The 24,788-nt window shown below is 47.2% G+C and overlaps 1 protein-coding gene across 2 annotated transcripts in view; it reads right to left on the reverse strand.

Moving 5' to 3' along the window:
* Nucleotides 1-10,185, reverse strand: part of BCAR3 (BCAR3 adaptor protein, NSP family member) — a 109,361-nt gene extending 99,176 nt beyond the window's left edge. The window contains exons 1-2 of one of the 2 annotated variants that reach the window (XM_044238710.1): nucleotides 10,014-10,185; nucleotides 2,184-2,514 (exon numbers count right to left, since the gene is read on the reverse strand). In XM_044238710.1, the coding sequence (XP_044094645.1) occupies nucleotides 2,184-2,500 (317 nt within the window). In that variant the 5' untranslated portion in view covers nucleotides 2,501-2,514; nucleotides 10,014-10,185. Of the gene's footprint in view, nucleotides 1-2,183; nucleotides 2,515-9,223; nucleotides 9,245-10,013 lie in introns of those variants that run through there. The other variant, XM_044238711.1, reaches the window with a different exon arrangement.
* Between the last annotated feature and the right edge of the window lie 14,603 nt (nucleotides 10,186-24,788).

Consider the following 24,788-nt stretch of genomic DNA (forward strand, 5'->3'; position numbering starts at 1 on the left):
TAGGGCACACAGTGGACATGCAGCTCACAACAGAGCTAACTCCATAAATAAAAAGTGGCTACAGGAAGTCGGGGACTATTTGGCTCTGGCTCTACCCTGCGCAGCCCAGTAGGAGTACTTGTTTTTGGCTGGCCAGAAGCTCTTCTTCTTGGCTGCCTTTTAACCTTCCCAAGAGGGAGCAATGACAGCACCCATTCTGCGTGTTCCATGCCAGTGATTCGGTATGAACAATACCGAATTGGGCCACTTCCACACCAACCTAGGCCCCCAGTGGGCTGGCTGTGAGCTCTCTGAGCTGGGAGGTCACCTGGCTAGATTTTGCAGAGCAGGTGCAGGGCTTTCTAATGCCCAGGACACCCTGGGGAATCTTATCCAAACCCAAATCCTGGGTTTGAAGTCCAGGCTGTGGAAGCTGACATTTCAGGACTCTCCAGCACTTTCTACAGAGTATATTGGCCTCTACTTATTTTCTTCTTATACAACTGCAGTTAGGCCCCTAAAACAAATTCTGACCTCCTACCTGCCTAGCTCTCTCCCAGCATCTGTACTGTCCACCTCCCAGCTTGCTACACAGCAGCCACAGGCCACACCAGCTTCGTTTGGAGTTTTTTCAAACATGCCAGACTTGTTCCCACCTCCAGCTTTTTGCACTGCTCTCCCTGTGCCTGAAACAGCCTTCCTCTGGTTCTTCCCATGGCTGCCTTCTCTCATCACACAGGTCTTAGCTCAAATAGCATCTCCTCAGAGACCTGTCTGCATTATAAAAAAAGAAAAAGGCCCACTAAATCTTCAGTCTATTGCGATTTCCTTCATAGCACTTAATCTGCAATTAATGTGTGTATTACCTGGGCCCTTCGCTAGAATAGTGGCCCCAGGAAGACACCATTTCAGATGCCCCATCGCTATCCTGTCAGTTCACATTCTTCCTCACCCCACTAAAAGGGCAAGAGCAGACGGTTGGAAAAATTTGGTTGCCAGAACATCTTTAAGGTCGGACCAGCCCTTCGGTTCAGCTACTAAGAGGGACTGGGCAGAACTTTCCTGGTGAAGCACAAGTGCTTAAAAAAATCAATGTACTCTGACAAAGATGCTCAATATATAGATATTGAACAAAGAAGCAAGCTAGGATCAAAGTGGCTTTCTTTGCTGCAGGGTCGGACAAAAAGAGACACCAGGAGATAAAACAGAAAGAACCAGCCCCTTCTCTGCCCGATAACATCACAGGTTGCTGATCTTCCCCGGCAGGAAAAGGAAGGCAGTTTCTAAACCAGCTCTAACAAGCAGAAACTAATCACAGCCAGGCCCAATACAAACCCCGGACAAGAAGCTTTTATAACCGTAAGGCTTATTTACCCAGATCCCTAGTGGGTAGGAGAAATCAATCCTTGTTGTAAAGTATTCAGAAGCCAACCCGATGATGGAGCCAGACCAAATTTTACTTCAGCATGTTGGAGATGTGGGTCCTAATTTACAGCCATCTTGGCATCTCTATAGAATCAGATGGACACAGCTCAGAATATGATATCATGATAATAAAAAAATATACCCGTGCTTCCTTTTGAGGGACTTAGCAATATATAGGAAGTCAGCTGTAAAAATACTCTCAAATACTAGATACTAAGAAACAGTTAAAGTTTTTAGGTGTTATAGTTTTTCATGCTATGTTTTTTAAAAAATGAGAGTACTTATCTTTGAAAGACACATACCAAAATATTTACAGATAAAACAGGGGCTGAAATTGACTTCAAAATAATCGCAGAGGAAGGCAAGTGGGCGGGAGTACAGACAACGTGGGGCTGGCCCAGGCCCAAGGCCAGAGTAGCTGGAGGGTTGTGGGCCCTTTGGGAGGTAAACTCTTTGCTCTACTCTGTACAGCTGACATATTCCCTAACAGAAAGGCTTTTTCAAAAAAGCACTTTAAGCCAAGTCATTTTCACTTGTGGCATTAAAGAAGTTACCTGAAGGGGCGCCTGGGTCGCTCAGTCCATTAAGCGGCTGACTCTTGATTTCAGCTCAGGTCATGATGTCAGGGTTGTAAGATCAAGCCCCGCACTGGACCCCACGCTGGGTGTGAAGCCTGCTTGGGATTCTCTCTCTCTCCCTCTGCGCCCACCCCATCCGCTCCCCCCAGGTTCTCTCTCTGAAAAAGAAAAAAAAAAAAAGTAAATAAATGAAAAAGTTACCTAAAGGTGAAGGTTTCGCCTTTCCAGTCTTGCAGGGGGTGCTCCTGGATGATGGCCGGGGTCAGAGGAGAGTTCTGCCGTGGGGACTTGGAATGGGGCAGGGTCCCTAGGTGACTGAAGTTATCACAGGACCTGATGGGAGGAGGGCCCTTTTTCTTCCGTGGGAGGGTGCCATGTATAGACACGTCCTGATAGGCATCTCCGGGATGCTCAGCTGGAGGGGACTTGCTGCTCAGAAGGTCCATGGACGAGGCCAAAGGGAACTGGTGATTCACTGGCATGTTTCTGGGAAGGCTCACAAATTTTCCCGCAGCCATAATTCTCGGCTCCTCTAAAAGGGAGAGAAAAGAGCAAAGACATGAATCTCAGGCCATCACAAGAACGGACTTCCTACTCACAAACAGAAATGGAGGCGAACCGTAGAACAAAAGAACAGGTTCGTGGAGCATGAAGAGGACAAACAGTGCATGGCATCACCAGTGAAATGTAATACAAATGGGAAGTTTAACCATGTCCCTTTTCTGATCCTACAGAGGAGTTCTCCTGGGTTGGCAGCAGATCTACTGATGGAAAAGGGCAAACGTGTTTCAGAGACTCTAGGGGCACAGGAGCCATTTTATTATTTCAGATGACCGAAGCTGATGGAAAAGCATGACTAACAAAAAGGACTCTTGAGGAAGTACTCAAGGTTTCGAGGTAAGTGCATTAGAGAACACATTATAAATGTTAGATAATTAGCCTCCTTCTTTCCACCACCCTGTACATGATAAGAACAGGTGGAGATTACTGGAATTCCTCAGCTGCTAGGACATCAGTGCCGACTGGCTCCTCAGTTGTGCTACCCAGGGTAACCAGGCAGAATTTTTTCTAGCAAAGACTTGGTGCTTACAAATAAATCAATGTACTCTAATTAACGAAGACGGGCCAGGGTCAGGGGTGAGGAGGTGGGTCACTCCTCCCTACATGAATGGGCTCAGCTGCAGAGGAAAGCTCCTGGGGTGAGGGTACATTGTCCCCCAGAGGGGTCAGAAACACGCCTGCCACTAGCAGGGTTAAGCAGCAAGCATGTTGTAGTCAGGGAAGAATGGGAAGGGAGGAAAGAGGGAAGAGTACGGAAAGAAAAATAAAATGTGTACTAGGTTGTATGCAAAAGTAGACCCAACAATTATGCCCAGCTACGATCACTAGCAGAAATGTTCACCCTGAGCAAGAGGCAGCATACGCCCACCTCCCCCTCCCAAAAACAAACTATGGTTTTGGCCTCAGCCAAATTAGACAAGTCATTTTTAAGGCCAATATTATAGGAAAAGAAACCCATGCCTGAATAAAAATTAGAACTAGTCCCTGGAGACATTAAGGATCCAGAATCCATCCCACCCGCCAGGGAACCAGACTGGTCTGGACAACACAGCAGCCTAACTCAGTCTGCCTGATGCACTGGCCTCCCTGACACCGGGGAGCAAAACATTTCCTTTGCTCTGTAGTCTGTCCTAAAGCCCTGCAGCCCCCATTCCTCACAGGCCACCCCTCTCCACTGCAAAAGGACAGCTTGGAGTGAAAATCATTACTGAATAATACCCCTGCAGAGTCCATTCCACAGAGGAACTGGGGCCTTGGGATGTGGCCTGAAGACAAGCAAGCGCACCGCTGCAGAAGCTCACGGTGTAGCACGCAGAACTGGGACGAAGGTAGCACGAGGGGAACGACAGACAACAAAACATCCACAATCCCTTGCTTCACCTGCGACAGACAGAAACACACAAGTGCCAAGGGCTGGACAGAAGGAAAGCCTTCCTACAAGGTGTATGATCCTAATGCTGTCTTCCTTCTTCCCCAGACCTGGTCATTCTGGGGCCTGTCTGCTCCATGCCAAACTGTGACCACACAGAAGGCCTGGCTCACGGCGGGTGCGAAACAATAGGACTGTGAGTCCCCATGTGGGCCGCTCCCGGTTCTGGCCAGCACCTGGCACAAGGTCAGAACTTACTCAATGTTAGTCATCATTATTTAAAAAGAAATCCAAGCTCCCTGGCCCTCCCTGCCTAACCACCAGTGACGTAAGCCTACCAGGATTCCTTTACCCTACACACACACACACACACACACACCGCCCCTCACAGTTGTGAATGCTTGCCTGTCCAAGCTGTCAGCACCCTAGGGAGGCCTAGATCATTCCAAAGAGCCTGCTGGGGAGTCCCAGAGCAGCACAGAACCTCTTTCTATGCAGAGGGATAGTTGAACAACTCTCCCCAGTTCTTATGATGGGTAAAGGTTGCCCTGGCTCCAACGTTTCTGGCCACAGGTTTCTTCTCTGCTTATCCAAGATCTCGATTTCAAAACAGGGCTAAAGTGCTCAAGAATGCCCTTCAGCAAGTTTCCCATACTTCAGTTTACTCTCTGCATTGAGGGTTAACACGTGCCCTTCCTACTTTCAATTCAAAATACACTGAAATACTTCTTCCATATCAGATACTTAGAGAATCAGTGATGTATCAGCCCCAATCCCTGACCAGGAACTCAGAATCACCAGGGACCCTTCATATGCTGGAGGGAAGAACAATTAATCTCAACAAATTGACTTGAGGAGGATCTCAAACAGGGCGATGCTAGAGATGAGACATTGTGGAAGGATTCTGAAAGGTCAAGAATTGTATGGAAAAGCCTTCTGAGAGGATGCCAGAGGCAAGGAGGTGCCTCCAAGGTTAGGTGCTAGAGCAGATCTGGAAGGGAGAGAAAGAAGCCGGTTTGTGTCCAAGTGGCTAACTCCGGGACTTCTGGAAAGGAAAGAAGGGAGACAGGCAGGCCCATCAAGCTGCTACCCACAAGCCAGTGAGGAAGGATTTAGAACCCTGACCTCGGGCAGTGGCCAAGCAAAGGAGGGACAGAGGGAAGAATGAGGAGCTCGAAGCCACAGCCACGGGAGGACAGTACGATGCTGTAATGTGCAGAGTGGGTAAGAAGAGGCCTCCTGCAGGAGGCAGGCTAACAGGCTGGCCGCTGAGCTGGGGAGCGTGAGGAACCAATGGCGCAATTCAGTCTTAGGAGATGAGATACTGGTATGTTCGCTTAGGAGCCAGAACAGGATGTGGATTTTTAAAAATCATCAACATAAAAGGAATATTTAAACCAGAGAGCAGATTCCTTACCTTGTTATTATCAACTGTGATAACAGATGTGAAAGTACCTCTTAAACTGTCAGGAACCATACAATATCCATGAATTATATTCCTGCTCTCTCTCACCATGGCTGCTTCGAGCCTATAGGGCCTAAAGCAAGGACTGAGTTTTGAAAACCTGAAGCTGGGGTGGGGAGCAGGGGGCAGTGGCAGTCCTCCAGCTGGCTGCACATAAGAATCTTTGGGAAGCTTTTAAAATCCGGACACCCAGGGCGCTGGGTGGCTCAGTCGGTTCAGCATCTGACTCTTGATTTCTGCTCAGGTCGCAGTCTCAGGGTTGTGGGATCGAGCCCCACGTCTGGCTCTGCGCTCAGTGTGGGGTCTGCTTGTCTTTCTCCCTTTGTTCCCCAACCCCGCTTAGTAAGTAAAATCTTTAAAAAAATATCAAAATAAAATCCTGGCACTCAAGCTGTGACCCAGACCGATGACATCAGAACCTCGGTGAGTGTGACCCTGGCATCAATCTTTTGAAAGCCACCAGTATTGTCCAAAGTGGAGTCGGGGTTGAGGCCCACTAGATAAGCAAATCTCTTTGGTAAAGAGCGACTCGCACTCGGACTGGGCTACCCAAGGAGCAGAACAGAATGGCAATGAGGAGGGGTCCCTCAAAAGAAGCACCAATTCATTCTTCTCATCACCACACACAGGATGCAGGGCCTCCTCCATGGTGGGCACTGTGACTGGTGTTGGGGACAGTGTCAACAACAGTACTCACGAGGTTACTAGTCTGTGGTGGAAGCAGACAGCAAGTCTCAGCCACACAAGCTGGTGAGTCTCAGAGCTATGGGAGCACAGAGTGGGGACCAGGGTCTAGACTCAGCCAGTGGCCAGAGAAGGCTTTGCTGAGGATGGGATGCTGAGCTGAATGATGTAAAGCAGAGTTTAATAACCAGAGGGAGAAGATTATCCAAGCTGAAACCTCCAGAGAATTCTTAGCTGCAGACAAACTTGAAATATTAAGCCAGGCTCCCCTCTACAACCCACTACCTCTAAATTGGGACTCTTCCCTCATTAAAACATAGGCTTGCCCTGTGTGTAGTCACTTGGAAACACTGGCTCAGCCCTGGGTCCTATGTCATGCTTGAATCAGCCTAAGAGTGGGGGAGGTGGGCCCAGACCAGAGACACAACTCCCAAAAATTATAACTAAAAGTGGGACGGAGGGCAGAAGGGGGAACTATAGGTGGAAGGAACTCATTTACAACCTTACTACAGGGTACTCCCTGTATTTCCTACTTGACCCTTATTTGCTTTTATTTTTTCCAGACTCTAGAAACCTAGGGCAAATCCAAGGGAAGGAAGTACATGGTATGTAGTTGGGATCTAGGTTCAAGGTAAGTATCTTTCAATTTTTTAACTTTTATTTATTTGAGAGAGAGAACACAAGGAGGGGGAGGGAGAGAGAGAAGCAGACTCCCTGAGGAGCAGGGAGCCCAACTTGGGGCTCCAGGGCTCCATCCCAAGACCCCGGGATCATGACCTGAGCCTAAGGCAGACACTTAACCGACTGGCCACCCAGACGCCCCAAGTACCTTTCATTTTGAGAGCAAAGCCACTTAACTACATTTGATTCCACCAGGCAGAATCTCAGAGTGTTACATATAAGTAGGATCTCAGAGAATCAGGCCCAAATAAAGGAAGTAAATGTTCATTCACTGAGTATATATTGTCTGAGGGCTTACAATGTACCAGGGATGAAGACTTAAAAGAACTGGACAGGGTCCTGGCTCTCGTGGAGTGTAAGTTAGGATGGGTGGGGGGGTGTCCAGTCAAAACAGACAAGAAAACATACCAGGTAATATCCCAGCCTCATTGTCCTAAAGAACACAACCTAGGAAGAATTGATAGAACATAGCAGTTGGGATGGAGAGCTAGTTAGATTAGGGTGGCGTGGGAGGACTTCTCTGAAAAGGTTCCTGAAAAAGGACATAGAACCAGTCAAGAGAAGATGGGAAGGGAGTTCCAGGAAGGGTACTGGGCAAATCAAAGACTCTAAGGTGGGCATAGTGCTTGGAAAAGTATGGTGAAGACCAACCCCAATTCTCCCCATCCTGGCTCCCAGGTTTTCTCTACTTGGTGATGCTTCTGTCTCAATGTTTCTAGCCATTACATACTTCTTATGTACTTTGTGATTTCTTTTTTTTTTTTTTTTAATCAAACAAATTATGACTCAGAACCTAGGCTTTGAAGACAGACATTCACAGGGCCAAATCCCTATTCTGCCATTTACTTACTGTGTGGCCTGGAACAAGTTACTCAACCTCTCTGACAGCTTCCCATTTGTAAAAATGGGTTAAAAATAGCTCTTCTGTGGGACTGCTCTGAAAAGTAAATGCAACAGTGTACAGAAAGCCATTGACATGTGGCAAGAACTCAATAAATAGCCGGTCTCCTCCCAGCAGGTCAGGGACCAGGTCTGTCTTGCTCAGCATGGTATCCCTATTACAAAGAGAGTTCACAAAAGAAGTCACTGCTTCTGGGAAACACCGCAGCCAGGAAGGATGGGGAGGTAAATGTTTTAACTCAGAGCCATAGACATAAACACCAAACCAAGTAGGACACAGACACACACAGGCCCATAGAGAGAGCCTACAGGCAGTCTTTAAAAAGAAAAGCCCAGGTGAGACTTTGGCCACCTGACGTCACCTCTCTCCACTACGCAGGTAAACAGACACGGTGTCCTAATTCAGTCTAATGCCAGACCTTGAAATATATACAAAGGTCAAAGATTCTGCATCTTGATATGAACATATGAGACCTTTGTGAATGTCCAAAGAGCTGAAATCTCAACGGGGACAAGAGTGAGCCTGAGCAACTCCCACCCTCTGTGCTGCCCTCCTGGTCCTGCTCACCGGCTGTCTCTGAAGTGCTCCTGACCAGCGGTCCAACTCGCTGGCTTTGCAGAGATGTCCCGAAGAAACTGAAGAGCACATGCTAGTCAAGGCAGAGACAGGCAGCCCGCTTGTTTGGATTTTTCCAGTTTATTTCTAAAATGAGCTATTTTTCAAGTTAAACTTATAAATGGTCACCTGATGTGGGAGTTAAAAGCTTTGTCCAATTTGAAACTCTGGAAATGTAACTGGGTCAGCTGCCCAATTATGACCCCAACAGAGAATTTCTCATTTGGATATGGAGTTTTGTAACCTCTCTGCAGAGTCAAACAGGAAGAGAAGATTAACAATTGGCTTAGGCACTTAGAATGAAGTTTTTCTTCAGTTTAGAAATGAAGAGTATCCCTATTTTCGAAGTAAATTTATGAAGTCTAGCCAAATGACTGAGATATGAATAATTCTTCCATGGATTGTATTTCAAGCAACACAACACAGAATTTACATGATAAAGTCCTTTCTATATGAATAGGAGATTGAGATCTTGGTTAGTCATCTGGAAATGCCAGGCTTCTCAGCAGGTTTAGAGAAAGCTTGAGGTCAGAGAGCCCCCGCATGGCACGCCTTTCACATTATATTCCATACACTCCCCTGCATACCCCCACACAACAGCTTGACTTGTGGCTTCGCCACTATTAACTGGGCCCCTGCACGGATGCTCTGTTGAACCCCCCTCTCAGCTCCGAGGCCTCCCCTTCCTCCCGCCTCCGTCCTTGGCAACGTGCAGGAAGATCATCCGCTCCCAAACTGACCTTCCCTCCGCCAATGTATTTTCCTTGGACAGATCCGTGCAGCCTTGGGAGATAAGTTTCAAGGTTTAAAAGAAATCTCTGAACGCCTGGCTCCATTTTCTATCCCAGCCAATGGCTCTGGGCGAAAGCACATGCAAGGCTAGGTAAATGCTCTTGCCCCTTCGGTGTACTCTTCCTCAAGCGAGTTAATGCCAAGACCAGTTTTCCACCCCAGCCACGACCCACCGTGTTGCCCACGGAACACTTCGCCTTGGCAGCTGCTTCGGAGCCCACTCGACAGCTCCCAGACAAGTGTCTACACCTGATCCAACTTTTAAAGTGGTGGCAGCCGCTGCCGCTAGGAAAAGAGGGGCTGAGATCCGAACCTCTTCCAGTCGCGTCCACCGTCCCTCCCTACACCTCCCCTTCCCTCCCCTCTCCGACGCAGAGGGAGCGACACAACCAACTATTCATTCTTTCTCAACAAAGACAGAGGGAGGGGGATGTTGCCAACAGTTACTGGGCAGGCTCCTTCGCTTTCTTTGCAAACTCTCGGAGATTAGGGGAGAAACTCGCTTCCTCCAAGCCCAGGGCTTCTAGCGGAGCCCCCAGGCCCCCGCGCCCCCCGACCCCCTCGGAGAGGGGACCGGACGAGCCAAGCGAGGGCTGCCGGCGGAGCCGCCCCGACCCGCGGGGGACAGGGTGGGGGTCGGGGGAGACCAGTGGCCGGGAAGATGCCGCTCGCGAGCAAAGAGCAGAGATGCTCACGGCACTGCGCTGAGCGGCTCCCGCCGCGGGCCACGTCTGGGGAATACCCGCCAATTTCGAGGGCCCCGAGGGCACAAGCCGGGTCCGCACTTCAGCCACTCCCAACCCCAAACGCCAACTCTGCTGGGGGCAGGGGAAGCGCCGGCTCAACTTTCCCCCTGTCCTAACTTTCTCCAACAAACTTCCCAGCGCGTCCTCCAAGACGAGGGGGAGACCAAAGCGCCCTGGGACAACCAGCAACCCCGCGGGGCGCGCGGCCGACACTCACCTCCCAGCGCGGCGCTCGGTGCTGGGGCTCTCCGGCTAGGGGCTCAGAGGCGCCCCTCGGCGGCCCCCCAGCCGCGGCTGCTCCCAGGGCGCGGGCCGCTCATGGTCGGCGGGGCGTGCCCGCAGAAAAGCCCGCGCGCGGATCTCCCGTGCGCCCGGTGGCTCCGGCGGCTGCGGCGGCTCCGGCTCCGGCTCCGGCTCCAGCTCCGGCTCCAGCTCCCGCCCCGGCCCGGGCAGCTGCAGGCGCGGCTCTGAGCCTGCGGCGCGCGCTCCAGCCCTCAACTGGTGATTTGCGGCGCCGCGGCCCCACCCCGGCGAGCCGATTCGCGCGCCCTCGCGGAACCCCGAGACATTTACATGCCGTGACCTCGCCTTGCCCTCCTCTGCGGGGTTCGAGAGTTTGGTTCCCCTTGTATTCCCCGCCCCCCCCCAACAAAAGTCTTCAAGTGAGGATTGGCCGCTTCCTCACTGTACCCCTCTGGAGGGACGATACTCCCTATTCCAGTCCTCCCCCTTCCCCGCGTTAATTACCCGGCTGGTCGGCTTTGCTGTCTGCAGACACCTGGCTGCCTTGCAGTTTAAAGGGCTTTGATGAGGCAACGATCCAGGTAGCCACAAATAACCAAATCCTGGAACAGGCAAATCAATCATACCCACCTGGACAAATTGAAAGCAAAGTGGGAAGTGGAATTGGCGTTTCAGTACTAGGTAGGCTTAGGGGGTGAAAAAGTGGAGCAAACTGGAGGTCTTACACTATCAGATATCAATCAAGACCCTTTATAAAGGTACAGACATAGTAACTGGCATCAAGGGTAGACAAACTGACCAATAGAATAGAGAGTCCAGAAGCTGATCTACATTAAATGGTCACGATTTATGTCAAGGATGCTACTGCGATGCACTGAGAAAAGATGGCATGTCTTTTTAGTAAATGATGCTGGATTGACTGAATACCTACATGCAGAAAAAGGAAGAATCTTGACCCCCCCACACACCTCACACCATGTAAAAAAAAAAATCAATTCCAGATGGATTTTAAGTCTAAATGTGAAAGATAATAAACCTATCCAAAGAAAAAAGAAAGACCAGCAAGGCAAAGATTCCTTAAACACACAGTACCAATTATAAAGGAAAAAACTGATCATTGGACAGCATTAAAATTAAGAACTCCTGTTCCTCAGAAGACACCATTAGTGAAAAGTCAAGCCACAAAGGGAGAAAAGATCACTGCAACACATGTATCCAATAAAGGAGTTGTATACAGAATCTATGAAGAATGCTTACAGACCAGCAAGAAAATGGCAGAATATCTGACTGAAAATAGGTAGAATATTTGAACAGCATTTCTCAAAAGGGGATAAACAGGCATTTCTTGAAACAAAACAACAAACATATGGAAAGTTTCTCAATTATTAATCATCCCAGAATGAAAACTGAAGATGCAATCTCTCACTTTACACCCACCAGAATGGATAAAATTAGAGAACTTTGAACAACACTTTACAGATCTGTTTGGTGAAATTAGCATGTAGACTGTGACCCAGCAATTCCATCCCTAGGTTTGTTGTCTACTCAACAGAGATTTATGTACACATTCACCAAAAGACGTGTTCAGAAATGTTTATAGCAAAGAAACCCCCCGGGGCGGGGGGGTGCCTGGATGGCTCAGTGTTTGAAGCCTCTGTCTTCTGGTCGGGTCCTGATCCCAGGGTCCTGGGATGAAGCCCTGTGTCGGGCTCTCTGCTCAGCGGGGAGTCTGCTTCCCTTCCTCTCTCTGCCTACCTGTGATCTCTGTCTGTCAAATAAATAAATAATACCTTATTAAAAGAAAAGAAAAGAAAAGAAAAGAAACCACCCAAGTGTCCACCAGAGAGAGAGAGATAAGCTCTGGGCAATAATATACAGTAATAACAGCTACCTCTATACTCAAGATCATATTCTCACAAATAAGATGTTGAGTGAAAGAAGCTGAACACAAATGCATACATACTATATACTTCCATTTACATGAATTCCAAAAACAGTCAAACAGATCTATGATCTTAAAGGTAAAGATAGTGGTTATCTTGAGGATTGGGTTATCTTGAGGGATAGTGGGTATCTTGAGTGGATTATCTAGAGGGTTGGGTTGGGTAGTGATGGAAAGGGAGCCCAAAGGAGGCTCCAGATGCAGGTAATAATACTCTATTTCTTGAGTCAGGTGCTGGTTTTATAGATGTGTCCATTTTATAAAAATTAACTGTCCTTCATTTTATAAAAATTGGTTTGTGCACTGCTCTTCTTGCATGTTCTATTCCAGTAAAAATGTTTTGAAAATTGTGCCACACTGGGTATTTGGGGGAGTGGGAGGGGCAAAGGAAGGAGAGAATATCTCAAGCAGTCTCCAGACACAGCACAAGCCTGGGGCCCAGTCTCACCACCCTGAGATCATGACCTGAGCTAAAATCAAGAATCAAAAGCTTAATGGACTGAGCCACCCAGGCACCCCTACGTTGGATATGTGTTATGTCATTTTCATCCTTTTGAGAAAGAATTATTGGCAAGTCTGTAAGATTGTAAGTACAGCATCCTTAAGAATGAGTTTCTACATTTTCCTCACAGGTGTTTTGTGGGTAGGTTTCAATCTTCATGAGATGATTTTATTATTTATTTTTATTATTATATTATATGTAATATATAATATATATTATTATATATTTATTTTAAAAAGGTTTTTTGGGGTGAATTTTTCTGAAGTGTTTAGTGCAGTGAATGTCAGACCCAGCCGGTATATAACTAAACTAAATTATCAGAAATACACTTACTGACTTTCTCCTGCTCTGAAGTGTCATTAAAAACAGTGATAAAACATGTTGGATTTTCTTGATTTTCAGAACTGCCTAAGCTTCTACTATATATAAAGTTTCTACTTTGTGACACATGATAGGGAGATAGCAATAAAGACTAGACAACTCACATGTGAGAGGCCTTGGGCAAGTCACTGTTCCTCTCAGTCCCTCCATCTCCTCATGAGTGAGTGAGTGAATGCATGTGAGAAGTCAAGGAAATAATAACTGTGAAAGTGCCTGGCATATAGTGGTTATCATTAACTATACTCTGCTTCATGAAACATTCTATGTCTTCGTAATACCCCTGGGGGACAGGAACCATCTTTAGCCCCATTTATATGGGAGGAAATAGACTCAGAAAGGTTAAGTAATGTGAACCATAAATTTATTCAACAGATATTTGTTGCATGCCTATTATGTGCCAAGATCCATGCTAGTGAGAGGCAGAGTTACAATTTAAATCAGAGTCACAATTTAAGTTCAGTGGTCTTTTCACCACACAACTACTTTCACACTTGTACCCCCAGTGTCTGGCTCATAGTAGGTGCTCAATACATTAATGGATGGATAATAGCAATTTTTAACATATAGTTGACCCCTGAACAACATGGGTTTGAACTGCACAGGTCAACTTATTAGAGGATTTTTTTTTTTTTTGATAAATACAGGGCAGAGAGTACTGTAAGTGTATTTTCTCTTCTTTGGGATTTTCTCAATAACATTTTTTTCCTTTGGTTTTCTTTATCATAACAGTGTGCTATATAATACATGTGACATGCAAAATATGTGTTAACTGTCTATGTAAGGTAAGGCTTCTGGTCAACTACAGATTATTAGTAGCTACATTTTTGGAAAGTCAAAAATCATACACAAATTTTCAACAGCACTGAGGTCAGTGCCCCTAAACCCTGCATTGTTCAATGGTCAACCATAATTTTCTGATTAGGTAATATCGAGAATATAGTGGTATACTATGAAAAGTCCCCTTCTCAACTCTTTCTCCCAACTGCCCAGTCCCCCTCCCACCAGAGGCAAAGCCACTATTAATATCATGTATTCCTAGCAGAGCTTCTCTAAGTGTGTGTATGTTATCCCCGACTCCTACCACAGGAAGTAACATACTATACCCACAGTTCTACACTTTGCTTTTTTTTTTTTCCCACTTAGCAGCATGCCTCAGAGATTTTCTCATAGTAGTGCATTGTACTCCTTTGAAGAGATGTGCTGTAATTCATTCAATCAATGCCCTACCCATGGACATTTAAGTTGTTTCCAACCCTTTCCTATTACAAACAATACTGCAATGAATAACCTTGTCTGTATGCCATTGGTATGTCCAAGCATATCCGTAAGGTAAATTTCCAGAGGTAAAATTCCCCAGTCAAAGGGTATACACCTTTGCAATTTCTATTAAGTGATTCAAATTGCCTTCCATTAGGACTGTACCAATTTATACCACCCAGCAATATAAGATTTTCCCCTTATGATGGGCAGAAAGTCTTATTAAACTTTTGAATTTTTGTCAACCTGATAAGATGTGAATTTCACTGCAGTTTTAATTTCCATTTCTCTTATAATAAGCAAGGCTGCTCATCTTTTCATGTTCAGTAGTCATTTAGTTTTCCCTTTTGGCATCAGTACTCTCACTTTTCTATCCATTTGTAGGTCTTTTTATGATTAATGTTCTAGGACCTCACTGCATGTTAGGAAGCTTAGCTCTTTGTGGTATGAGCTGCAAATTTTTTTTCAATGATAATGTTAAAGAAAAGAGCTGATAGATGCAAAGCACTGTTACTCCCAGGACCTTGGGATCATTCTGGAAACCATGCAGAGTGAACCAAAGAAGTCACCAGGGGATACTGATTAGAAGGCTATGGCAATTGTCACATGACAAGGGCCTTGACCAGACTAGTAGTAGTGGGAACGGAAGGACCAAAATGACCAAAGTTATTCCAAGAAATAACTGGCAAGAGTTAATAATTACCAGTGATAATGATGACAATAACAGTAGCTATAACTGGGTTAGAAGTAACTATAAGCTAAGTACAATGCTAAGCCCTAACCCACGATCTGGTGCTATTAGTGCCTCATGTCACAAAGAAGAAAAGTGGATTTTAGGAGCTAAGTAACTTACCCATATTCACTGTAGAGGTAAGGAGCAGAACCAAGGCTAACCCAAGGTCTGTCTGACCCCAGTGGGTTGGCAGGTGAAGGAAAATGGTCAAAGGTCTGCAGTCCAAGAGGCTGAGTAATGCCTGGCTTGATGACAACTGTGGAAGAGGCCAGAGCCCCTGCCTCTGCTGGAGAGTAACGTGATCCAGTCTAGGCACACTGAGCATTTTTCAAACCCTTTCATGTACGTGATCACTCCTCCCTCAATGTCTGTGAGTCACAGAGGGTAGCAGTAGCCCCATTTTACTGATGGGAAGACTGAGGCACCCTGAAATTAAATAACCAACCCCAATTAGAATGTCCAAATCCAGAACAGGTCCTCCATTAATATGTGCCTTTTAGCCCCCTCTCCTTCTTGGCATTTGTCACAGTTCATAGTCACACATTTATTTTTGTTATTTCTGTTTAACACCCATTGCTCTAAAGAATCTAAGATCCATGTCTGGTTTTACTTTTGTTTAGTCCTGAGTTTGGGGCCTGGAGCATTTTTGGCAGTCAATATATATTTATTGAATGAATGAATGAATGAATGAACTCCAGGCTTCTAGACCCTTTGTCCTCTATCTTTGTACTAATGGTAAAGCTCCCTTATAAGCTAAATAAATGTAATGCCATGGGTGCAAGTTGTGCTATGAACAATTTTAAGATTCAAAAAAAATTTTTTTTAAGATTTTATTCCTTTATTTGTCAGAGAGAGAGGGAGAGAACACAAGCAGGGGGAACAGCAGACAGAGGGAGAGGGAGAAGCAGGCTCCCCACCAAGCAGAGAGCCCGACACGGGGCTTGATCCCAGGACCTTGGGATCATGCACTGAGCTGAAGGCAGACACTTAACTGACTGAGCCACTCGGTTGTCCCAGGATTCAAATTTCTCCAAGTGTATAGCCACCTTCCACATTAATGTTTAAACAATAAAATCCGGGACCAAAGATACACGAAGGGACAACATAACCAGTGACAGGGAGGTGACGTCTTCTAGACAGTGCAAGAGGCTTTGCCAGGGAGCACTCAACCTAGAGTTGACCCCTTCCTGCTACAGAGTAGTCTGTTGACCTCCACCTACTCTGGGACATCACTAGGGAAGAGACAGCTGGGACAGGCATCGGGCAAAATGTAGTTTAAGGAAAAAAGAACTCCCAAAATTCCAGCTTGGCCCAGCCCTAAATGACAAGAAGTAAGAAACAATGGATGTTTCAGCTATCAAGACCAAACAGGAAGCCTGAACTCGAACAACTGCAGACAGAGAGACAGAATTCCCTTCACGTTCTATATAATAAACCACTGACATGAAGAGCCGGCATCTCTGACATGCATCAGAGCAGCCAGCATGGCAGTCTTTTCAGAAACCATATAGCTGGGGCACCTGCCTCACCTGTACACACATGGACTTGCCCTCAAGGACATCCCCTGTGTACTGAGCAGGGACATCAGCTCAGCCTCCAAAAGGTCTGTGTGATGGCTGCCAACTCAGTGAGACAGGCTAAAGAAGTCCCTGGAGGAGGCCCATGGCTGGAAAGACCCTCAGACCCTTAGCGAATGAGTGAGTGAGTGGTAAAGAGATGCGGTTCTTTACAACGGAGGCTTATTTTCTATATAAGGTACGCCTCAACCTGATGGTCTACATCTGAACTACCAGTTTCAGGACTTGCCTCATCACCAAGCTCTGGACACTTGTTCCCCAGCTATTTTCTTAATTTAATTAACAGCTTTGCATGAATAAGCTTCTCAATGTATTTAATAATTGAAAAAAAATACACTGAAATATGTCTAGATAATGATGGAATTCCAGGTGATTTGAATTTTTGCATTTACAAAGCTCTCCTTTTCAGGTTTTTCTTTTCTAGTAAACATGTATCATCTTTATTATTTAAAATGTCACTTAGAGTGGCACCTGTGTGGCTCAATCAGATAAGTGTCTGCCTTCGGCTCCGGTCATGATCTTAGGGTTCTGGGATTGAGCCCCACATCTGGCTTCCTGCTCAGTGGGAAGCCTGCTTCTCCCTCTCCCTCTGCCCCTCCCCTCTGCTCATGCTCTCTCCCTCTCTCAAATAAGTAAATAAAATATTTTTTTAAATGTCACTTTGGGGTGCCTGTGTGGCTCAGTTGGTTCAGCATCTGCCCTTGACTCAGGTTATGATCTGGGGGTCCTGGTATCAAGCCCTGAGTCGGGCTCCCTGCTCAGTGGAAAGTCTGCTTTTCCCTCTCCCCCTGCCCGTCTGGGCTCCACTCTCTTGCGCTCTCGCTGTCTCTCTCTCTGAAATAAATAAAATATATATTTTTAAATGTCACTTAGAAAACCAACTCATAAGGCCCTACATTATGGAAAGCATCACTAGGCTGAGGAGACAGGAAGCTGAGTGCGTCATTAGATAGCATCGTGCAGACGCAGAGCGAGAGAAGCACTGGCTCAGCAGAGGTCCCCTGTTCTGTGCACAGAGAGAAGAGAGAGTGCAAAGCCCTGGAGACGGACTGTTGATGCTGGCAGAATAAAGAAGGGGGAGTTTTGGGAAAGAAATGCTTTGCTGCAGAAATGAAGAAAGAGAAAACATGTATGTAAAACCTAGTACAATGGCCACTTGGCTGCCATCTTGAATCATGGTGGGAAAGGGCTCAGACTAGATGCTGTAGGCTGCCCCAGCCTAGGGTGGAAGGGAGCCCTGCCAGCATGGTCTAACGCAGCAGAAGGAACCTGGAAAGTTGGAGGAAATGAAGAGAACACGAAGCCTGCCAGCTCCCCTAAACAGGAATAGTCAAACTGAAAGAAAAACCTGACTTGCTTGGATGTACTAATTCAATCTTTGATAACAAAGCTGGCTTCCCGCTTGAGTAGGTTTTAGCTGAATAGAATGGTTTGTGGGAAGTCAGTAAGACTCACTCCGTGTCCTAAAAAAAAAAAAAAAAAAAAATCGTCCTAACAATGTTATCACTTAAAACTCCAAGATTAACTGCCGATTCCTTTCTATGAGGCACCAACCTCTCTGTATAGTCCTCTGTTCTGTAAAACAATGTTAATCCTTAATGGGTGACCTAATAGAACTTTGGCTCCGAAAGTGTCCTTTGCCCGGAAGCTTTACTTCTAGGAATTGGTCCTGAAGAAACACTCACCTGTACACACTAAGATATTCATGGCAGCACTGATCGTGGTTTAAATAAAAAAGTGTTTACCTGCAGAAGGATGACTAAATTACAGCACAGCTAGTCTATTATGCACCCACTGTGCAAGTGATAAGAATGAGGTCATTCTATAGGAACTGATACCGAAAGGCGTCTGAAATACCACTAAGTGAAAAAAGCAAATTGCTCCATTAATGTAAAAATCACGAGCTTACATATTTGTGTGGGTTTATGTGTCTACATGTACAAAATGTGTGAAAGAATTTTCTTCTTTTTTTTTAATGTTTATTTATTTATTTGGAGGAAGGCAGAGGACAAGGGAGACAAAGTCTGAAGCAGACTCTGCCCTGAGCATGAAACCAGACAAATGCAGGGCTCGGTCTCAGGTCCTGAGATCACAACCTGAGCTGAAACTAAGAGCCAGACGCTTAACTGACTGTGCCATCCAGAATTTTCTCTCATCAAACTGAAAGGTGAAATTGACAGATGAGCAGGAAGGGACTTTGCTTTTTCCTCAATATTATTTGAAACTGTATGAATTTTTTCCTTGAGCACTGACTGCTTTCATAATTAGTGATAATTTACGTAGTGCTTACTATGTGCCCTATACCATTCTTAAAGCTTTACATATATTATTAACTCATTTAATTCCAACAATAATCTTATGAGGTGGCACTATTCTTTTTTTTTTTTTAAAGATTTTATTTATTTATTTGACAGAGATCGCAAGCAGGCAGAGAGAGAGGGGGAAGCAGGCTCCCTGCTGAGCAGAGAGCCCCATGCGGGGCTCCATCCCAGGACCTGAGATCATGACCTGAGCCGAAGTCAGAGGCTTTATCCCACTGAGCCACCCAGGCACCCCAAAGTGGCACTATTTTTAACCCTTTTTATGGATTAGGACATGGTCCCTGTCCAGGTCACACAGTGATATGAAAAGGCACTGAGCTTTGCACCCACGCATCTGGCTCAGGCTTGTACTGTAAATCACTAGATTATAGTACCTGAAGAAAAATGATAAACAAGTAGCAAATAAACAAATAGCACTGGCTTTGGAATCAGACGTGTCCGCATTTGAGAATCCCGGTTTTTGCTGATTAGCTACATGATTCTTAGCAAATGTCTTACTTCCGTGTCAGTTTCCCCATCTGTAAAATGGGGATGACAGTGACATACTTCATGAGACTGCTGTGAGAACCTCACAAAATACATTCAGTGCCCAGCACTTAGTAAGCCCTTGTTAAATATACATTATTTCCTCTATTGAGATTAAATTACCAGCACTTTAGTGAATATTAATTTAATTGGCTATTTTCTCAATTAGCTGTCTAGAGGCATCTGGTGCTTCCAGGGTAAGCAGAGAAGGGGGACTTGGGAATAAGGGGGAATTGGCTCAGATGCAGAACGTGGAAAGTGCTAAATTAACCCTTCAGCTTTTGTGCAATGTTGCCTGAAGCCAGTGCAGTTAATTAATAATACTTATATGGGTTTTTAAATCATTCTGGGGTAAAATACCGTTATCCCCATTTTTTGAAAGAGGGTAGTGCTGCTCAGGGGTTTGACCACGGGCAAATTAAATAACAGAACAACAGGATTGAACCCATTAAACAACAGAGCCAGGACCAAAATGTAGATTTTTCTTGTTCTACATTCCCTCCTCTTTCCCTGACCCCCGCCGCCGGACTAGGTGTGGGGGCATCATGACTGAGAAGTGGGGACTGCAGCGTCTCAGAAGGAAAGCCCTACAGCAACAATAACAGTATGGGAGAGATCAGTGATCATGCTTCTGGGGGAGACAATCCATCCGTTCACAGGCTGCCGGAGCCGAGTGGGGACAATGGCCTCCTCCACACCTCTGAGCTAAAGTTGGTTCACTGACAAGCATGACAGACCCCCTCCCTATGGGGTCCATACAGCCCAGCAGATTCACTAACCCTTTCTCTCTGCTTTTTATGGTGCTTATCCTTACAGTAGTCATCACTCTGCAAAACAGGACAAGCATGCCATCCTGGAGGTCACAGGTGACCTCAGCAGGCAGGCGGCTGCCGGGAGGGAGGCAGCGGAGGGTTCCTAGAGGAGCCTTGCTCATTGCTCCCAGCCTAGCAACCCCTGGGCTCTGTCTGATCCTTCCTCATTTTCCTTCCCCTTGAGAGTACAGAGGTCAGGCAGAGCCAAGGAAGGACGTTCTGCTTGTGACGCCCAACCATACCACCCACTTTTCAGGCTCAGTCAGTCCCTGCCAGGTGGGGGTTATTACCATTCTCCAGAGGGAAGAGAGGCAGAATTCTTAGCCTTTTTCCCCCGACAAGACATGAATGTTGTATAGCTCACTCCCAGGGGAATGCCAACGGTGTTCAATCCCAGGGCAGGATCCCCCAACTTTCTCTTTCACTCAGGACACCTTCTCCTGACCAAAATTTGGATAATTCATAAAGCTGGGGTTTGCCACACTATTTTCTTTACTTTTGTGTATGCTTGAAAAATGCCATGGTGAACAGTTAAAATTTAAATTTAAAAACCTCTTTGGAATGCAAGCGCATGAAGGTGATGTTTCGACAGAGACAATTTTGTGTCTGCCAGTGATTTTTTAAAAACATACATTATTTCCTGTATGCAGGGTCTGCCATCCTGCATTGTCAGCAAGGAAGTGCTTGCCACACACCACACAGCTCAAAACCCAAGTGCAAGGGCTGGGATAGCAAGTGGGACTGCTGGATGAGGTCATCAACTTGGTCCTTTCCTCTCTGGTTCTTCACATGAACCCCTCCCTCCCCGATACACACACACACACACAGTCGGTATGGGGCTCTCCTCTTGGGGGTGACCATCTGGAACTCCTTTGAATGGCCTTCTTGACGGTACTAAGATTACCAAAACACAAGGACGTAGTCAAGAGCCCCTATAGGTGGATGCAGTGAGGGGAAGAGCCGAAGGGTCTGTGGGAGGAAACGCAGCCCGAATTCTAATTCATAGCTATGCTCACCAGCACTCGAGGAAGAGCTTTACACCCATCATTTGGATCAGTCCCTTCAGCAACCAGACTGGTGAAGGTTAAGCCCATCTTAGAGATGAGAACACAGAGGCTGAGAAACCAGCCCAGTTCACAAACCTAAGATGTGGAGGCCCCTCGGCTGGACTTCCTGACACCACCACCCGCACCCCCTCCCAGTGTGAGCCCCTGTCTCTCAGAGTGACCAGGAGAGTTTGGGTTGAGTTGCTTGAAAATGGCGTGAAAGGAAGCAAGCCAGCTAGCTGGGTTAGCTCAGTGGCTGGCACTTGGTGGGCATTTGGGAAGTAGTTGTGAACTGGACTTTTGAACAGACTTTCAGGCACAGGGCGGGGGTGGTGGGAGTTTCCAGTGGGTCGGGGATCACAGTCTGGGCCTCCCCATACACTTGAATTTCCCCCATGGCAGGAAACCACATAGAAAGGTCACAGGTGCGAACTGTGAAGTCCCGGGCTTCCACCCCCAGCCCCTGCTCCGTCCTCAGGGCTCTTCCTACCAGGCCAGGGGTCTGGGAAAAGTGGTCTCACCATCGCTGCGGCAGGAGGCGGGTGGGGTGGGGGCTTGTCAGAAATGCTGCAACTCTGCTCAGTGTCACATTTCTACTCTACCGCAGACCAGCCGATTAAAAATCCACATTTTACTAGTCTCCCAGGTGACTGTGCATCGGGCCCAGCCCCTGCTCAGCAACCTTCCCACAGCGGAATGTGCCAGTCATCATCCTCGTCATCGCTAGACAGTCTGAGGAAAATCCCTTTTTCCTATTGTAGGTTTGGGGGGGCTAAGCTGCTGCCCAAATCTCCTCCTGCCTGAAGAACCCCTCTGAAATGAGACTGAGAGGCAGACTTCTTAGTTGTCAGTCTTTCCAGGAAGTTCAAACCCCTGTGTGCTCCCCATGTGACCTTGTCTGTCTCCGTCTTGGGGCTCACGAACTTGGAAGGCATAAGAAGAGCTCTTCCTTACAGCGTGACCAGGTGGTGACAAATGTGCCACATGGAAGGAAATCAGTGAATAATCCTTGCATATTCTGAAGTGAGTCACATTAGCCTTTCTTAGACATGGCACTCCAGATGATCAGACTCGTGGTTTCTGTTTCCTGATTTAGAGTATACTATTAATGAACCTCTAGAGAGTGCTCCCCAAAGTACAAGGCACTGGGGACAGCAGGTGAGGTAGTCCCTGACCTTGAGGCACTTTACACAGAAATAATACTATATGCTTACCCCCTCTGGTTACAAAGCTAAATAAAGGACAGGTAAGATGCTTCTGCGAATAGGGACTACAGTGATTCTGGTAACTGTTGGGGACAAACTGTCAACCACAGCTCTAAGAACCCTTCCACCTCCTGCACTCTGCCTCCCCAGCCCCTTGCTCTGGGCTTACTGACAAGTGCAGCCAATATACTCAGTCACGTAGTGACTGGCCCTGCCTATTGCTCGAGCACCCACCACCAGCGCTCTGGGCTTTGCCTGTCTAAGCCTCACAGTAGCACCTAGAGGTAGATATTATGCCCGTTTTACAGAAGAAAAAACTGAGGATCAGAGAAGTCAAGTTGCCCAAGGTCACATGTCTGGGAAGTATCAGAGGACTAGAATATAGATCCGACAGAGATTCTAAACCCAGGCCTCTCCCTCCACACCCGGCTGCTTCAAACTTGCCCACCTCCTCATGGGATTTCAGGTGAGGGATGCTGACCAAGTCAGGCAGGGGTGGTTGTCCAACTGGTGGCTGTTGACCCCACTTACGTATCAATCTGGTGCAGATCCAGGACCCAGAAGTGCCCTGCTTGAATCACCAAGGGGTGAAAAGAGAAAACCTTCCAGTACTGGGAGGGTCATCTAAGCCCATACAATTTTGGAGACGGTGTATGCTCCCTCTTAGAATGGCTTTTAGCTTTTTACTGGATCTATTTGGAAAGAGGGATGAGGTCCCTTAATAGAGCCCCTCTGTGTTTTGAAACCCAGTGACAAGTGTGGCCACTTGCTCTTGGGACCCACCAGGATGACAGCCAGACAACAAGGAAGAGGAAGAGAGGCACAGGAGTTGAGGCAATGTTTAACCATCCCACTGCAGACAGATTAGACAATTCTGAGGAGAGACAATCCAAACCCAAAGCCACAAAATGATTCAGTTCCTTGTGTTCCCCGGGCACTCTCTTCCGTCTTCCCCACCAGGACCAGAAGCTGAATCTGGTCCAGTTCTGTCACGTAGGAAAGAAAGGGGAATCCTTGTTCACCATCCAAAATAAGCCCTCTGGGCATGGATTTTCTCCACCCCTTCTCATGGCCCTCTTCCTTCCTCTACCCATTCTTCTCTAAATACCCCTTCCCTATCCTGCTTATCAATGTTCTCCCGCTTGCCTGAGCCTAAGAATCTCCTAGGGAACTTGAACATGCAGATTCGCAGACTGGTCTCCTTGAGGTCTGGATTGGAGAGATATAGACAGAGACCTGGAGAATCCATGTTCAGCAAGACCCTATGTGTCCTTAGGATACCAGATGACTGGGAAACCCTACGCTGCACTCCTTCTGTTGTCAGATGCTCCTCTGAACCCAGCCTGGAGCTGACTGGCCCTCAAAGCCACCGACTCCTGTCCTGTGACAGCATCTCCTGTGCTCCAGTGTCAAAGCCACACTGAGGTCTGGATGTGGTTCTCCATGGTTCTCCGTGGTTCTATTGCAATCTACTGCTTGAGCTTCAGTTTCACATCCCGATGGTCTGCTACATGTTGCTTGTGGTGCAGACAGTTCAACATGAGCACATCCCAAACCTGACTCCCCCCAACCCCCGAGCTAGTCGTCCTTCTCCTAGATTCCTGTATGTCAGGCGGGTTTCCTGAGCTGGGACCCTGGGAGCCGTCTTGGCTCCCCGTCTCTCTTCAACACCGCCCCCCACAGCCAACGACTCACCAAGTCCTGGGGTCTCTGTGCCTCAACAGTCCTCAAATCCACGTTCTCCTCTCCTTCCCCTCCTGCCACTCCAGTAGGGCTCCTCTTCCTCTTTCTCCTGGGCTCTCCTGAGGGTCCCAGCTGGTCTCCCGCCCTTCGATCCTGCCCCTCTCCCATAGGTGTTACACCCAGCCACCCGAGCGATATTTCTAGAACGCGAGCCTGATCCCATTTCTCCACCACTTAAAGCCCCTCAAGAGCGTCTTGCCACCCACAAGTTAAAGTCCATATTGCTTAGGATGGCTCCCTTAACTCCTCACTTCTCCCACGGCTCCACATCATGGCTCCGTTTCCCCCCGCCTTCACCCAACCACCCTTACCTCCAGCCCAGGCATTACATTCTCACAACTGCTTTGCTGGCTCTACACAGCTGGGTTAGTGCCCCTCAAACGTGTTCATACAACAGCCTACATTTACCGGGTTACGTGGACAAGTTCAGCTATTAACTAGAGAGAAAGTCTGAGGGTTGTTGCCCAGCCTCTCTCCGCCTCTCGCCGTTACCACAGTGACAAAGAGCTGACTCTTCCTGGTACCTATGACTGCATCTGAAGCCAGCTCTCCCCTTCTTCTGCCCTTCAGAATGCTGTGCGAGGACCACCCAGGGATCGGCCCACCTCTCTCTGCTCCTCAGAGGGAGTGGCTTCTCCTGGCTCTTGGCAAAGCTGCCAGAAACTTGGCTTTGAACCATTTGTGTCTAACAGGTGGTCCGGATAT

Source organism: Neovison vison, chromosome 2 (genome assembly GCF_020171115.1).
Source record: "Neovison vison isolate M4711 chromosome 2, ASM_NN_V1, whole genome shotgun sequence".
Taxonomy (NCBI): Eukaryota; Metazoa; Chordata; class Mammalia; order Carnivora; family Mustelidae; genus Neogale; species Neogale vison.